Source organism: Mesocricetus auratus, unplaced genomic scaffold (genome assembly GCF_017639785.1).
Source record: "Mesocricetus auratus isolate SY011 unplaced genomic scaffold, BCM_Maur_2.0 Super-Scaffold_100004, whole genome shotgun sequence".
Lineage (NCBI taxonomy): Eukaryota > Metazoa > Chordata > Mammalia > Rodentia > Cricetidae > Mesocricetus > Mesocricetus auratus.
This window is the reverse complement of record NW_024429189.1, coordinates 45,538,691-45,556,430: the sequence shown is the minus strand read 5'-3', so window position 1 is coordinate 45,556,430 and position 17,740 is coordinate 45,538,691. Positions and strand designations below refer to the sequence as shown.

The window sequence follows — 17,740 nt, the reverse complement described above, 5'->3', positions numbered from 1 at the left end:
AAAATAGCAACTATATCATCCCCTAACCACTTCCCATTAGTGACAGTATGCTGCAGAGATTAGCAGTGCAGCCTTCATTCGCCAAGTAAAAGAATCTTGTGGCGAGTTCAAACTCCAGACTTCACCACTCAGAAACGGCATGGGTCTGTGTAAATATTCCTGGCAGGCAAAAATGAACTGGAACCGAAGTGAAGACATTGCCCTATACAGATTAAATCGAAGCCTTCCACAGACTTTGCTTGGGGTCTGATTTCCTGCAGGGTTGTGACACACTCAGCTCCCTGACACTGGTGTGATTGTTCTAACAGACAGTACAAACGAGTTCTCTTCAAATGCTAAGTTTATAGCAAGAGCTATAAACTTCATCTTCAGAGAAGATGAAACCTATGTGTGATATAAATCTCTTCACCAGCTGCCGTGATTGACAGGTCCATTTGGTTGGGTTTAGAGGGCAGGGAACAGAAGTGGAGGCTGACTCACAGGGCACAGGACTCAAGTTTGGGATTGTTTGAGATACATAAATGTCCACACGTTCTTTGTATTGTCACATTCTGGTTTCAGATCCTCATGGGTGAATTTTTCACACTTGCAACTCTTCTCTGAGCCTCAGTGAGGTCATTTTAAAAATGCAATTCTATTTCCTTGGTGAAGCCTCTTCTGAGACTCTAAATTTAGCGCTGCCAATCAGAGGAACAGGTGGCATGTGATCCTCCCCCATCATGCTGTCCTAAGGGAGCCAATCACAGAGCCAGGCACTGAGGATGTGGGCCTGTCAGCAAATGTGGGGAATATAAGGGCCGGCCAGCCCCTGGTTCTGGAGCAGTCGTGCATTCCCACCTCGCCTCGGGTGTAGGGATTGCATAGAAAAGCAAAACCACACAGTCCTGACTGTGTGGTTTTGTTTTGAGGGTGAGGGGCTCACTGATTCATGTCGGAGATGGTTGGAAAAACCAACTCTACATAGGACGTCGCTTCCGAAGCAACCTTGGGCTTAGTCCCACCCTTTTTAGGCACTCTTGAGAAATCAGGTGAGTGAGAATCAGCTCGTTTGGCTCCTAGAGCTTTTTCTGATTGGTTTCTAGTTGCCTGTGTGAGCGATGAATGTCTGCTGTTAAGGGTTTGCTCTGGCTGACCTACGGTGTGAATTTGCGTTTTTTAAACTTGGTTTTGAAATGTAAGTTTTCTTTAAAAAAATTAAGTGCTCAAGTCTAACACTTGAGCAGTATAGTCAACAATTCAGATTTTAAAAATGTGCTTGATATCCTAAAATCAGGGGTCTGATGTAAGGGCAGAAATGTTTGCTTCCTTAGTAAATGTGTCTGTTGGGAATGTACAAGGTTATGTGACTCTGTGATAAAGCAAGGCCGACCAAGAATAGCTCTGAGAAAACCCATGTGGTATCAGCTACACCCGATGACTTTTTAAGGGAATCAACTGCTGGGGTATCTGTTGCAGGACAGTGGCAGACACTTGTCTGCTGTCAATCAAGCTGAAGGGTTTATTTTGGGAGCATGACATTTCAGATGCATACCTTCAGCCCTAGGCCTCTGAAAACCAAGTGCTCAAAGAAACCAAATCTGTCTGCTTAGACAATAAGAATATCAAACCCATTTAGGCCACTTACTCTCAACATTTTACAAAATTGCAATGAAGCTATAGAATTGTTTTCCAGAAGGTTCCAAATCTCATTATACATGTTTATCCAACCCACAATCCAATTAAATGGTATGAGATAAATGTTAGTACTAGAACGGGTAAGAAATAGAAGACTTCTAATTTCAAAATACACTTTGAATGTCCATCTTCCTGGGATGAGAGTACAAATTGCAAATGCCTTTTATTGACAAGTACATACTTAGGCGCTGTTTATCTAAGGACATAGCTATTTTTAGAAGACACACTGACTTGCAAACAGAAAAAAAAAGAGACATACTGTGTTCCTCCTATAGATAGCGTGCTGGAAGCAAGAGTTCCTGAGAAATGATTCCTGAGTACTTTTGGATGATACCTGGATTTTTCTGGGATGTGAATTTTGTCTCAAAAAATTTAGTTACAGTAAAATAGAACACAGCACTAAGATTATTACAACCATGACATCGGAATGAGCAAAAAATTATGAAAAATAATAACGAGGCAATAGACAATTCAGAAATGGTCTTTCAATGCCAGAACAGTAGTCTGGTCAAGCTGAATGACTAGATATTTATGCATAAGGAAATTTCTTACATACTCTCCAAAAGGGATAGACAAGTGCTTTCTTCCACTCACTAAAGGACTTAACTGCTAATTTTCACTCATTTCTTTGTTGAATATTTCACATAATAAAGCACAGGTCTTTTTATTCCAATGAACATTTCCCACCAGCCTTCCATTATTCAGCCTGCATACTGCTCTATGTTAACTCAAGTCAGCATTTTTATTTGAGATCTATAGTAAATTTTGGCCTATTAAATATTTTCTCCCTGACGATTACTTCAGCAACATTAATTGTGCCATTGCATACAATGTACAGAAAGGCTAGGACATTGAAAGCCTGTTATGCTGTTGAGAAATAAAAAGCTTATGGATGTGAAAATGCTTGCCAACACTTCGAATTAGTGAAAGGCTTGCAGGGGACAGATTTTCTCATTTGGATCATGATTTTAAGTAATGGGGCAGAGCCTAGAGCAAAGTTACCTTATAAAACACTCACACAGTGTGACAACTGCTGGGGGAAGGAATTGGTTTTTATGTCACTGTCTCTCCCATGCTGTGCTATCTTTTGTCTCTGAAATGACTTTGTTGTAGTTTGACTTGCCCTTCCACTCTCTCCCAACCCGATTTTCCATTTTTGGTTTGATTGAATGCTCCTGCTTTGACCACTAGAGGGCAGTCATTGCTGTCCTTGGCTGCCCTGGCCCCCACCTCTATTTTCCTTAAATTAGTTCAAAGGTCAACTGCATAAGCCCCAAGAGAAGGCCTTCCTATTGCTCTAGGGCCACATTTGCCTAGAGAAATTCATTTGGAGAAATTCATGCTTTTGTCTCCACCAACTTGCTGCTGAGTATCAACATTTTCACTGGTTTCTCTTTTCCTTTTCAGAGTGCCTAAGAAGATGACTACTCAAGCGCCGACGTTTACGCAGCCGTTACAAAGCGTTGTGGTACTGGAGGGTAGTACCGCAACCTTTGAGGCTCACGTTAGTGGTAAGCCCATGTGTGTGCTCTCTTTTCTGTCCCACCTGCCTCCTTCAATACAGTAACTTTTTTTTGTAGGCTTTGAAACCAAGTTTAAACCCTATTTTACTATGTGAAATTGACATAACACATGGGAAGGCCATCTTAAGGGCATGCTGTTCACAGGATGCTGACAATATAATGACTTGAAAATGTTTTATTCATATTATAATTCCACAAAGCAAAAATAATTAGCATTAGATTAAAATTTGCTGTCAGAGTCTAAAGGACCAAATTTGGTCATTCTATATTTGGGTTCAGCTGCAGAGCCAGCGTGACAGACAAGAACCCGGGGCTGTGGGGGGTCCAGTAACAGGGCTTCTGGGGAGGTAGTCTGCACCTCGATTTCAGTTGTCTTACACAGAAATAAAACCAGTTCACCCAATTTTCTATAGGTGCAGGTGCAGTGACATCTTGGGATAATTATTTTACTGGGTTTTTCAACTTTATTAAATTATTCTAGTGAATTAAAGGCCTCCTTTTTGCTATGAATGGCAAAGCACAATACTGTCTGCCCTTTCAGTCAAAGGGTACAAACATTTGCCCTAGAACTTAATTTAAAAGGAATTTCATCCATTCCTTTTCTGCCTCTTTTTCTCCATCACTTGGTTTAGGGATGATTGTAGACTGTGTAAGATTCATAATAAGTGAGGGAGGGCTGTCTATAAACTATACTGTAAATAATTTCAAAATGATTGAATCAATGTCTCCTTCTATAGTACCATGACTGGTCATGTAAGATTTCATGAAGTGATACTATGATTAGTTCATAATTCAATGCAACCCTGTGATGAATTCATTTTTCTTTGTGTTTTTTTTGTTATTGTTTGTTTTTTGACTTTTATGTATGGCCTACAATAAAGATATAAATTAACGTTTTGTTTTCACTTTCTTTTTGTATTATATATGAGTCTTACATAACTGTGTAACACTTTGCAAAGATATCATAACATCACTCATTTGCTATTGATGGAAACCAATCCAATTCTCCTTTCAAAGGATTAGCTTACTTTTCTTCAAATCCTCTGTAACTTCTGAGCACACAACACGGGGGGGGGGGGGATTTGCCTCTTTGTGCAGTAGCTTCATACCTTCACATTCCTCCTCGTTGTGTGTCTTTATGGTCTTAGAGATACACTCCAGATGATGTCTGACACCCACAAATTAGTCTAAAAACCTCACTCTCCCGTAGTGGGAGGTTGGCCGGTGTGAAGACAACGCAGTGAACATTCTATCAGCAAGGACAGTCACAAGTTTGCATGTTCAGTGCTAATAGACCTTCCCTGAAGTGGCCTTCCAACCTCTGAACACACTAGATTTTAATAAAACACGGAACCACTGCCACTGTTCTTAACAATAAATGAAGAAAACATGGCTTTCCTCTTGCTGTTCCAACTTCACATGTTGCTCTGGAAGACTAGGTTTGGCTTTGGAGTTAACATGAGGAACAGCATGTCCATGTGAGGGTATATTTGCTGCAGTCACATTTGCAAAGACATTCTGAACAGTGTGTCCCTTAAACAGTAGAGGAGGGAGGTAAGCATGGCCTCCTGAGGTAGAGCTGTAAGATAGCTTGGCTGCCTCTAGTCCTCATGTTTTCACAGATGACAATGGTCACCTTTCAAAGTTTTTGCAGCTCTCAATGCTTCAGAACCCCTCTCATTATTTTAATAATGTCTAGTGAATTGCATCCGATGGGGCTCTGAATAGAGGGTAGAAGATGAAAGTTCTACCCCTCTTTGTGCCGGTGATGACCTGAAATGATGATGCTTCAGTGAACCTCAAACTCAACTCCATAAAGTAAAGGGGTAGGGATCTATGTAAACTGCCAGGCCTTCCAAATGATCTGCAACTGTGTCATGTGACTGCCATGCTGTCACCGTCACTAATGGGTTTCCACTCTAGCTAGTGCAAGGCCTTGCAATGGTGGGAAGGAACAGAGGACTGAGCAGTGTCTGCTCCAATGTAAATATGACTGTTTGCCTTCTAGGTTCTCCAGTTCCTGAGGTGAGCTGGTTTCGGGATGGCCAGGTGATTTCAACTTCCACTCTGCCCGGCGTGCAGATCTCCTTTAGCGATGGCCGCGCTAGATTGATGATCCCCGCCGTGACTAAAGCCAACAGTGGACGATACTCCCTGAGAGCCACCAATGGATCTGGACAAGCGACTAGTACCGCTGAGCTTCTTGTGACAGGTAGGATGGTAGGGACTAGCCTGTCCTCAAAAAGGACCCAGGGAGTCCCAGATAGAGCTCTGCCCCCAAGGAGGCCGCTCCTAAGCTGGAGAAGGATCTGTGGGGTGAAGGGACATGACTGTCTGGGTTGTGTGGTTTAGACCTCGCTGAGGATGAAGTTCAAAGCAGCTGAGAAGCAGGGTCTCTGTATGTGTCACACACTCAAAATATACTGAAAATCCCTGAAGATCGAGCTCCTCAGCATGTAGAGCTTTTAGAGCCCTATCAAGGAATAGGGAATATTCCAGAAATCACTGGGAATTTCTACTTTAATAAGCATATCAGAATTCTGATGAAGGAGGTCCATAAGCGTTGAAAATACTGCATAGTAAACACACTCAGAAAAGGGCAAATGCTCATTATGCAAATATGACGCCACTTTCCCATAAATTCATCTCCAATTGCTCTGGTAGATTTTGTTCATTCTTCAGTTCTTTCTGTTTGTTTGCTTGTTTGTTTTTGTTTTTGTTTTTTTGAGACAGGGTTTCTCTGTGTAGCTTTGGAACCTATCCTGGCACTTGCTCTGTAGATCAGGCTGGCCTTGAACTCACAGAGATCTGCCTGCCTCTGCCTCCCCAGTGCTGGGATTAAAGGTGTATGCCACTACCACATGGCAATCCTGCATGGCAATCCTTCAGTTCTTAATATGATAAACACATATGAAGAACAAGAGACATTGTGCTGACTACCATGTATTCTGTGAACTCTTATCATGTCACATGTTCGTTCCTGATGTCTAATTCCATGGTCAAATGACCTAAATAGAAAGCACACCAGGCTGCTTTAGGAGTGAGCGTCAATGCACACTCAGGACATTCAGAGCTGGAAAAAGTACAGTAACTTGGAAACACATCAGTTCACCCCCACATTTTATCATGGATGCAGGAATGAACACACAGTCACACCCTTCCCTGGGGCTAATGAGAGTTGGAGGAGAGGGTATATATTCAGCCACTGGCAAGATGCTCTTGCTGTAGTAGAAGAGGGAGGAGGATGGGAGGAGGGAATAGGAGGTTAAAAACAGCCAAGACTCATTTCCAAACAGCTAAAAAATTAAGGAGAAAAATTTTCTTTTAGTACAAAAAAACCAAGAAAGGCTTCCTTCTTTCTGTAGCACAGTTAACATGAAAGCCTGCCACTGTTGGGCTAACATTTAAAATGCAAGTAAATATTTTGGTCCTTTTACTATCAATCTGGTAGGAGGAATTTTTAAAATCAAATTAAACTTTAACGATTCAGTAAGTCATGGGTACACTCATTTTACCAACCCCTGGAATCCACTTTAGTTCAATTTACATAGTATACAAAGCTACCTTAGTATGTTAGCAAAAGGCAGGGTTCAAGCATTGGAAGTGCCAGAAAACTCTAGTACAGCAACATCTAGACTTTTTGGTAAAATAGTAAGTTTCTGAGAGATAGTTTATTGGTTAAGAGGTTCGCTCTTACAGAGGACCAGGGTGCGACTCCCAGTACCCACGTGCTGTGTCATAGCCTCCTGTAATTCCAGTTCTAGGGAATCTGACATCCTCTTCTGGCTTCTGTGGGCACCTGCACACATATGGTACATATAACCTCATTCACATGCACGTATGCATGAATAAAAAAAATTTAAAACTAAGTGTAGTAGCCCTGAACTGCAAAAATAGCAAAGCAGTTACCATTAAATGCCAGCAGGGGTCAGCCTTCTGTTTCTGCTGCATTCTAGCTATCACTCACTAGGGGGAGCTGGGGTTCAAGGACTGTCAAGGATGCCGGATTGGTGAGTCAGTCCCTGAGTTGGGACTCAAGAGCTGTGATTGTTTAAAAATACCTTGTTGAGAGCACCCTGGCTCCTGGGCCTGATTTTCTTCTCTGCCCGTGTGACAGCGGAGACAGCACCACCCAACTTCGCTCAGCGGCTGCAGAGCATGACTGTGAGTCAAGGGAGCCAAGTGCGGCTCCAAGTGAGAGTGACTGGAATCCCTACACCTGTGGTGAAGTTCTACCGGGACGGAGCCGAAATCCAGAGCTCCCTTGATTTCCAAATTTCTCAAGAAGGCGACCTCTACAGCTTATTGATTGCGGAAGCATATCCTGAAGACTCCGGGACCTATTCTGTAAATGCCACCAACAGCGTTGGAAGGGCCACTTCCACCGCAGAATTGCTGGTTCAAGGTAGGTGGCAGAGGCTAAGAAGGAGAAGGGGACAGGGCTAGAATGGGAGCCTGTGGAGTTCCACCTGCTTCCCCCAAACAACTGCCCTGGGGGTAGGAGCTGGAGCTAAGATCAAAGCTGCCTTTTTCCTCACCCCCCCCCATCCCCTGCAGAAAAAGGTCTCTGGGGTTCTAGATCAGAGTTCAATGTTGAAGCCTACTGATGAGAACTGGAACTGGAGCACATATCCATTAAGTGATAAACATCTGCATGTTGTTGGTAAACAATGGAATATTTAACTAAGTAATCTAAGGAAATTGCTTTCTAATAAACGTTTTCTGTTTCGAAATCTAATTTATATTCACATGAAACCCACAACTTGCTACATTTTCCTTACTACCACACATAAGAAATAGTCCTAAGGATCATGGTTTTCCCTCCTAAAACTTACCCGGCTTTCCATTTCCACAGGTGAAGAAGTAGTACCTGCTAAAAAGACAAAGACGATTGTTTCGACTGCTCAGATTTCAGAAACAAGACAAACCCGGATTGAAAAGGTGATTTTCCTATTAAACAGCCCAGAGCCTTATAGGTTGTTGCTTCCCTGGCTTTTCTCAGTCATCATGACCGCTGTTTCCATCTTTTTTTCTTTTTTAGAAAATTGAAGCCCACTTTGATGCCAGATCAATTGCAACAGTTGAGATGGTCATAGATGGTGCCTCTGGACAGCTGCCACATAAAACACCTCCCAGGATACCTCCTAAACCAAAGTCAAGGTCTCCAACACCACCTTCCATTGCTGCTAAGACACAGATGGCCCGACAGCAGTCCCCATCGCCAATAAGACACTCCCCCTCGCCAGTGAGACACGTGAGGGCACCGACCCCATCTCCAGTCAGGTAAATTTTCTCTCTGAAGACTGCATCACTCATTCATTTTTAATTAAGTATTATGCAACCAGAAGAGCAGCATGTGAAAAAAAAAGGACAAAGAAGTCCCGGAATGTGATCATGGGTTTATTGAAGACATTTATAAACTCAGGTTCTGCATTCTTATTCACAGTCTATTCAACAAATACATACTTTTGGAGGCAAAATATAACATGGGTAGGTAAGAATTATGCAGAATCTAGATTTAAATATCTCCAAAGCCATCACCCAGACTACTTGCTTACAGTTTGGTTTGGGACACTAATTACAAAAATATAAGAATCGATAATGGTATATGGTTCACCACCTCAGTGTCAAACTCCTCATGTGTTATCTCATTAAATATCTACAACCCTAAAGAAACAGGATCCCCAATAGTTTGGGTAGGAAACTAGAGCTAGAGAAGTTAAGAAACTTTCCCAAGGTCTTAGTTGTGTCCTCTGTAAAAAAAGGTTCTCACAGCCAGAATGATTTGAAATGTTTTGTAAGGAATCAATGAGTTCATTAGTTGAAGGTGTCCCTTGAGAACAGAAAATCATTATTCAGAAACTCATCCTTTTAAATATTTTCCATATGCTTTTTTATTTTATCTAAAAAATAAAGTAGATTTCTACTCTTTGCTAAAATGTGGGGATTTTATGAGTTGAGCCTGTATCAGTGTTCAGAAATTATACAATCAAACACAAATTAACCACAGCAACTAAAACTTTGCAAGTTAGTCTATAATGAGGCTTTTAATATAATGAACTGGAAACTACAAAATTTGAGCACACACACCAAGTGTATTTTAATCAATTCAAATGAAATTTAAAAAATAACATAGATCAAGTCCCCTTGCTAAGAAAACTAAAGTGGAATAATGAGATAGTTGACCTAAAAAAATACAAATTCACTGTAGAGTTACTGTTACAACATAGTATGTTGGGTCTAAGGTCTAGCCTCATGGAAGAATGCTTGCCAGGTGTGTGTGTGTGTGTGTGTACCTGTGTTTGAAGCCCAACAGTGAAAAGGGGTGAGTCACCAGAACACCACATCCAGGACATGGGCTAGAGGAAGAAATAGATTTACATGTACAGGGAATGTGTTTTTTTAATCAAGGTGAAGGGTATTTTTCTTTACAAATAAGACTGTTCTAATTAGCTGTCTGTTTGAAAGAAAGCAAACCCAGACTACTTCTTCTTCTTCTTCTTCTTCTTCTTCTTCTTCTTCTTCTTCTTCTTCTTCTTCTTCTTCTTCTTCTTCTTCTCCTTGTTTTACTTTTTTAAAAGTCTTTATTCTGCAAGATTTCATACATGTGTACAGTGAAATATGGTTACATTCCAGCCACACTTTCTGTCAAACTCTAACTGTATCCCATTTTACACGTGCCCTTCCCAGCTTCATGTCTTGTTAAAAACCCAAGTCTGTCTACTATTGCCCCTATGGGAGTAGGGCTTCTACTGGAATGTGTGAATCATCTTAGAGCCCACACCCTCAAAGATGAGTGACTTCCCCCTTTCCAGTAAGTATCAACTGTCAGTTCCTTCTCAGTAAAGGCAGAGTCCTAGAGATCTTCTACCCTATCTATGCCATTTTCAACTGACTTGATATTGTGCTAAACCCAGACTTCTACCTCGTATCATTTACAAAATAAATAGCATTTTGATTGAAGTGTTAAATTAAAATTTTAAAGGGAAGCTGGCAAGATGGTTTGGTGGGCAAAGGCACTCACCACCAACCTTGGCCACCTGAGTTTGATCCTTGGGACCACATTGGCAGACAGAAGAAACTGAATACCAGAAACTGTCTTCTAATCACCACTATGGCATGCTTATGCCCACCCCTGACAAACACACACACACACACACACACACACACACACACACACACACACACACACACAAATAAATAGGCATGTGCTAAAAATTAAGGGAGAGAAGAAATGTTTATGGGGAGAGCTTCTAAAAATAGGTTTGCAGATCCACAATAAAAATTAAAACATCTCTATGGCGAAAAGGCAAGATCAATGTTAGACTAAATAGTACAATAATGTGAGGAAAAATCCAAAACAGAAAAGGCCCCCCAATCTTCTTTTCTGAAGATGCTTGGCTGCTGCTAGAAAGTATCATATAGAACAGCAGTTAGCTACATTGTGAGCAATGTGGGTCCAGAAACAGCCAGCTAAGACTGCACTGAACAAGACCTTGTAGAGTACCAAAAGGGGAAACTACGAGGGATTTACAACAAAGAACAGGAAGTAGGGAGAATGCAACCTGCTGGATGAGCTTAAGAGCTCTACCAATCAATTTCTAAAGCAAAAGAAATCATGCAGAACAAACTTAAAAATGTGGGGAGTGATGTGAATATCCAATGAACGTATTATGATATGGTATCTTCTAAGTTTTATTTTGACCACTTAAAAATAATTGAAGATATTTCGCCAGAACATGAAAACTTACAAAAGGCTCAGCTTAAAAGAGATATCCATCATTTTCTGTGTTTAATCTCAGCTGTCTCCAGGTTTGCATACCACGAAATCACTCACAACACAGGCCAAGTGTAATCTCAGAGAGATAACAGCCACCCTCTATTTTAAACTCAAGGCTGAGGGTCATTTAGAATTACATTTCTGACCCCCGTCTCCCATAGAACACAGTGGCCATCTTAGTCTTCTGGGAATTTATTAGTGGGGATCTGGTTAGTTAGTCTGTAGCATTTTCTTTTAAAATAATTACAAAACATAAATGCCAGCTTGTGAAGAAAATAATGGTTATCCCAGAGAGACTCCTTCCTAAAATGTCCCATGGCTTAATTTTGATTTTTGTTGTAGATAAAGCAAGCATATTTTACTGGACGAGGTGCATTGTGGCTAGCTGTGACCAAGGGATTATTATTTTTTTATTGTAAGTGCAGAAATAAGCACTTTCCGGTAATGGCTCAAATTACATTGATTTTCACAGTTATGGGCTTACCTGGAGCCTGCTGTTAATCACCCTCGTCATGCTAATCATGTCTCAAGCTCTTTTTGAATTAGACCCACTGTGCTAGGAACAGCAAGAACAAAGGAAGTCCAAACTAGGAAGCTCCTGTCTCTTTACTTTCCTCAGTTGGCGGACCCCACACCATTCTAGCCTGGCCTTTGTTATACTTCCAAGGTGATTTTTTGTCACCATAGACCCATACTTGTTAGACTTCCCTTCAGCTTGGTTACAATTTCTTTTCTAAAATACAAATTGTTTTTTCTCTCACATGCAGCCCTTTACAAGAAAATGATTAAATGTTCCTTCACAAAACAGGTTGATGTAATATTCTGAAAAATTATTCTGTATCTTAGAGAAAATATCACTGGACCTTCAGTTTAATTGAGGGAATTGTTTTATTTATGATCGATGTAAACTAAATATCCTATGCAAGTGCCAGAGTACATTTATAAACATGTCTGTGTGTGCAGAATTTGTGAAGCAATACTGCCATCCAGAGGTAAAATAGAGCAAAACAAATTAACTGGTAATTAATTTTGGAAAAAATATCTGTACCTAGAATGACTGCTAGCAATAGCAAGCTAGCAAGGTGGCTTTTTTGTTGTTGTTGTTGCTTTGTTGCTTTTTTTTTTTTTTTGCTATCACTGTTAGGATTTAGTCCCCACCCCCTTTGATACATGATATTTGCACTTCAGATATACACAATAGAAGCGAAGAGTGATAGCTATTTTGGAAGGAAGATACCTTATCAATTTAATATAAAGGTTTCAAAGTAGCTGATTTAAAAGAAAATTTTAATATTACATAAAGGAAGCTCTCAGTGTGACAATATGAAGGTGAGGATAGAAATAAACTCAGGGGAATTAAAAAGAATTACCCACAAACACTTCTTGCTAGAACAGCAGTCCCTAGCACAGCCCGTTCCCAAACTGATTGTGCAAGGCTCAGCAAGAGGGCTTCCACCTGGCCTGGAAACTCATGCGCTATTGATGTGGTGGAGACTGTGGAGAGATAAGAAATGGACAAGAAGGGGGACAATCGGAGGGGAAAATGTGGCTTGGTTAGCCAAGAGTGCCACAAGCATTCTGTTACCAAAACCATGTAACGCCTGTCATACGGTCCTCCATCCCAACGGGAGCTGGGCACGCACTGTCCTTTCTGTGGTAGTGTTTGGAGGCAGCTCCTTTACTGTCTTGTTTGTGTTCTTATTTTTCCTAATGTCAGAAGGTGATGCGGGGCACACAGATCTTTAGCTTACTTGGAATTAAGTCTGACTCCCTTCTGGGGTTACAGCAGATAAGCCTGGGGTTTATTGAGATTTAAGACAAATTACTTAGAGGTGCGGCGTGTACCTGCCTACAGGCTGTGGAGGCACACATTTAACACCCCGCCCTGAAGCACTGTCGGCGCATCTTCCCACCCTCTAAATCCCATCCTGCCTGCTGCAGTAACTTGCACCAAAACTCTGACCTCTGCCATTTGGTTTCCAGGTCCGTGTCTCCGGCAGGGAGGATCTCCACTTCCCCTATCAGATCTGTGAAGTCGCCACTGCTTATCCGCAAGACTCAGACAACCGCGGTGGCCACAGGCCCCGAGGTGCCTCCTCCTTGGAAGCAAGAGGGCTACGTGGCCTCCTCGACTGAGGCTGAGATGAGAGAAACGACAATGACAAGCTCTACCCAGATCAGAAGAGAAGAGAGATGGGAAGGGAGATACGGTGTCCAGGAGCAAGTGACCATCAGTGGAGCGGCAGGCGCCGCTGCCAGTGTGTCAGCCAGCTCTTCGTTCACGGCAGGAGCTGTCGCTACTGGGGCTAAAGAGGTACAGTCAGAGCTCCTTGCTTTCCTCATTTCACCTTTGGGTTCCAAGGACCCAGTTCCAGGCATGGAGCAGTCCCGATAGGTCAGAGAGGAAATACATAGGAGCCTAAAATTATAAGCACTATGGAAGATCAAGCTTGGTTGTCATGTTTTATATAGACATCTTTAACCGAGTCAAAGAGTAATAATCTGTGAGGTTTGCATAAAGTATGGATTGTAATGATGTAGACTTTGTCTTTCTGGGCAAAATGGGAAATTATATATGAATATATTTTGCTCCTGGTAATTCAGTTTTTGTTAATTTTCTACCAGGTGTGTGTCATTGTAAAGCACCGGTTCTCAACCTGTGGGTCATGACTCCTTTGGCTAAACCTGTATCTCCAAAATTATTTAGATTGTGATTCACAGCAGTAGCAAAATTACAATTGTAAAGTAGCAATGACAATAATTTTCTGGCCACGGGTCACCACACCATGAGGAAGGTTGAGAACCACTGTTTTAAAAGCCTTGTTACTTGTCGTTTGACAATACAGGTGAAACAAGAGACAGACAAGAGTGCAGCTGTTGCAACTGTTGTTGCTGCCGTTGATATGGCCAGAGTGAGAGAACCAGGTATCAGTGCTGTAGAGCAAACTGCTCAGAGGAAAACCACGACTGCAGTGCATATACAACCTGCTCAAGAACAGGTACGCACAGGGCCGCCAGGGGGCGCTCGGGCACATCTGGCTCCATTCTGTTCTCAGTAATTTCACATTCAAATCCCTTGCTGAGCCAAATCCTGCTGAAGGCCACAGGCTGCCCAGCATGGCCCAGGCTTTTAGAGCTTCCCGAGGAAAAGGTGGCCAGAAATATCAACTGTGTTTAAGCTGTAAATATCACAGGAGCAGGCCGGGTCAGAAGAAATACCTGGGCTATGTGAGGCAAGGGAAAGTTAACCACTGTTTTCAAGACGCCCAGGGACTGCTGGAGGCTGGCGGGCAAGCACAAAAGGCAGGTCAAAGTCTGAGTTCAGTTTCCACCTAAGTTAGGCATAGAAACTGCTATTTCAGGGCAGACATAGATTTCTCTAAGCTTCCCCCAAAGGACCCTGACTTTTACTTTCCTCAAAACAAATGTGACATTTGCTTCACTGCTGGAAAGGAATATAAATACAAGGTCACACCCCACCTCAGATATGAGTAGACGTTGTTATAGTCTAAAAGTATTCTAGCTTTCCTCCCTGCCCTGCAGGTTGATGGCTACACCATAGTCCTGGCATATTAGAGGCAGCTTCTGAGTGGTGTGTTAATGTAATGTTTCCTTTCTTTTTATGAAAATCAGATGAGAAAAGAGGTGGAAAAGACGGCAGTGACCAAGGTTGCAGTTGCCGCCGATAAAACCAAAGAGCAAGAATTAAAATCAAGAACCAGAGAAGTGATTACAACAAAACAAGAGCAGATGCACATTACTCATGAGCAGGTGAAGACCATCTTTCATTTGCAATGCACCAATGTGTCATTACAGATGATGTCAATTTTTCTGTGGAACAAGTTAATTCCAGAGCCGTGTGTCTGGTTTCAACATAAAAAACATCCTCAGGCCATATATTATATTCCTGAACAGTTGATACGAACTTCCCTTAGAGTCACTGAGCATTCATATTGGGAATAAAAGAAGGTCTATCCCATCTAACTTTTTAAATAGTTATCTACCCTGAGTATAGATTAACTATGTGGCTGTGTCTAGGGAACAAGTAGAGTTAAAACCAAAAACAAATAAGTGCCATGGTAGGATTAGGGGAGGATAGACGGGAAATATGTATGTTATTTTAAAAGCTTAGCACTGCTTCCTGATCCTAGCACATGGGGTTCCTATGAAATGCACAGTGTGATCCTAGTAGGTCAGAGACTAGATTAGAAGCATCTGGAGACAGATGAGAGAAGACCTGTTGATAGGGCTATTGGCTAGTTGGTAGACAATTGTCTGTAGGGTAGTTTGAGAGGATAAATTTTCAAATTCCTTTTCACCCAACGGTCATGAATTTCAGAGATAAAATACCTTGAACATCAGATGGAAGCAAAATGTCCTTCTGTGGCTCAGGATTTGAGCAACAATTTGCCAAAGATAGATGCCAAATATACCATCCCATTGTGTCTCAATATTAGATGAGCCTTGATACTCAAAATCATTATTATATTTAGAAGAGGCATAAAACAGAGTAGAAAAGCAGACTGTAAATTATTGTTGGATTCTCATTAAAGAGTCAGGCAAAATTACTTCTTGGGACTTCCACAGTAGTATTTATTCTGAGCTCTAATATTACTTTCAGACAACAAAATTAGCATCTAATTAAATTACCAATAACTATCTATGGAAGACACAAATCTTGTTAAGGTAGGTTACAACTGTCTATAAAACAAGTAGTCTTGAATCCAACATTCCCTTTCCTCTAAAGAGACCTATGTATATGGTTCAGTGAGAGAACAAATGTGTTCCTATTAATTAAAATATGATGATTCAATTAATGACATCTCTAGAAAGGGACTTTCACAACTTCAGATTCCTACTTTGTTGCATTTAATATGGGGATAGCCCCTTTAGAGATTGGGAAACACTAAGATTCTGTTTTTAATCATTGATTTCAGATAAGAAAAGAAACTGAAAAAGCCTTTGTACCAAAGGTAGTGATCTCCGCAACAAAAACCCAAGAGCAAGAAACTAGAATTACCGGAGAAATTACTACAAAACAAGAGCAAAAGCAAATAACTCAAGAAACAGTAAGTCTGGCTTTGTGATTTTTACGAATGTCACATTTCCAATCAGTTGGGCGTACCATATACCTAGAATTTCAAACTAGAATCTCTGTTCTTTCTTTTCTTCCTACTGTTTGCCTGTGTCTAGAGTTGAAAGTTTTCCACAGTGAGAATTCTGTTTTCTGTGCACTTTTTTGTGACCACATGATCAGTTGGTGCAAACTCTCCTCAAAGAGTTTAGGGGTATGTCCTTGAGCTTCCTGAGAGATCATGCGTAAGCAGTAGGTACACCGCGATTCTGCCACTACCACATCATTTTGGACACATAATCCAAGCCTTCAGTCACTTAGATGGGGACATTCAGCCTGTGTGCACCTGCTGACACACATCACACATACACACACCTGAACCCCAAACACTCTAACTAAGCAGCAAGGGAAATGTTGGACATTAGAGAAGACAGTGCCCATAATTCCTGGGTGATAAACACTGAAGTAAACACATAGGATATGGAAAGGCATATTTGATGTCATTGAAGTCTACTTTTCTCCCCTTTGTCACCAAGCTTTAAAGAACAGAGGCTTCTATTTTGAGTTCTTTGACCCAAGCTCTCTTCAAAGCTTTTGACTGATCCAAGAACTACTTTCTTTAAAGTCCATTTGAGAACACTGTCCTCTAAAAGGCTAACCAGGGTCAGCTGCCCAGGTTTCGCTCACCTCATCCACAGGATAAAAGAGGGTTGTAGTGATCCAGGAATCATGCTAGGCAATATTTGGAACATAGGAATCCCTATGGCCATTGTAACATTGCAGATTGATGAGTTCAGCCAGTTGCCTGTTTTAGTCATTCAGCATCAGCCATTCTTAACATGTCAATAGAGCCCAAAGATGTCACCTTTTCAGTTCTGGCATAATTTATTAAGGGGACAGCTTGATAGAAAAGTCCATGCCTCAGGGAAACACATGTTTAGACCTCTGAAATGGGGGTGTGACATTTTCTACCTCATCATCAGAGCTGTCAGTATTCTGAATGTGGCCTGGACATCCTACCCTTTCTTTTGTGCCCCCTTGAAACTCAGATCTTCATTTTACTCTACAAAATCAGGTAAGACAGGAAACTGAGAAAATCGCTGCATCCATGGTGGTGGTTGCCACCACCAAGTCCACAAAACTAGAGGCAGCTATGGGAGTTCAAGAAGAAATTGCTACACAACAGGATCAAATGCACCTCACTCACGAACAGGTGATGACTTCCTTGGGGCATGAAAGTCACTCTTGCATCATGTCTCTTGCAAATCATCCACATTTACATCATGGCTCTTAATATCATCACTTCTCTCCAAAATCTCACGAACCTTCACTGCCCATCTGGCTTTCACTGTCACGCTCATTTCTAACTCTCGGCTTTTCTTGAGATTGCTACTAATAGATTATAATTCATTTCAATGTCTTCCTATGGATACAGACGCAGGTATGCAAGACAAAAGTATGCATGTTTTAAGTTTCTACTGGAACTCCGCCTAGATTATAATATGAACAACATGGCAGAGAGAAGGGACACATGTTACTCTTTTTCTTTCTAATCCCATTTTTGCCTTTTAGTCATACTGTTTTGGCATTTTTGCCAGTGAAATCCTACCGATGATCAAGACAATACAGTGATGTTTAATGAAGAATCTGTGAATATAGGGAAACTTCTGCCTATTTTCCCAGTTTTTT

At 41.4% G+C, this 17,740-nt stretch overlaps 1 protein-coding gene across 19 annotated transcripts in view; it reads left to right on the top strand.

Annotated features, from left to right (window-relative positions):
* Positions 1–619: 619 nt before the first annotated feature.
* Ttn (titin) overlaps positions 620–17,740 on the top strand; it is a 273,546-nt gene continuing 256,425 nt past the window's right edge. For 13 of the 19 annotated variants that reach the window (XM_040745667.1, XM_040745670.1, XM_040745665.1 and 10 more), the window contains exons 1-11: positions 631–1,028; positions 3,082–3,185; positions 5,206–5,409; positions 7,315–7,602; positions 8,053–8,138; positions 8,239–8,480; positions 12,961–13,291; positions 13,824–13,976; positions 14,611–14,748; positions 15,915–16,046; positions 17,127–17,264. In XM_040745667.1, the coding sequence (XP_040601601.1) occupies positions 3,095–3,185; positions 5,206–5,409; positions 7,315–7,602; positions 8,053–8,138; positions 8,239–8,480; positions 12,961–13,291; positions 13,824–13,976; positions 14,611–14,748; positions 15,915–16,046; positions 17,127–17,264 (1,803 nt within the window). In that variant the 5' untranslated portion in view covers positions 631–1,028; positions 3,082–3,094. Of the gene's footprint in view, positions 1,029–3,081; positions 3,186–5,205; positions 5,410–7,314; positions 7,603–8,052; positions 8,139–8,238; positions 8,481–12,960; positions 13,292–13,823; positions 13,977–14,610; positions 14,749–15,914; positions 16,047–17,126; positions 17,265–17,740 lie in introns of all 19 variants that reach the window. The other 6 variants (XM_040745672.1, XM_040745669.1, XM_040745666.1 and 3 more) reach the window with 4 other exon arrangements.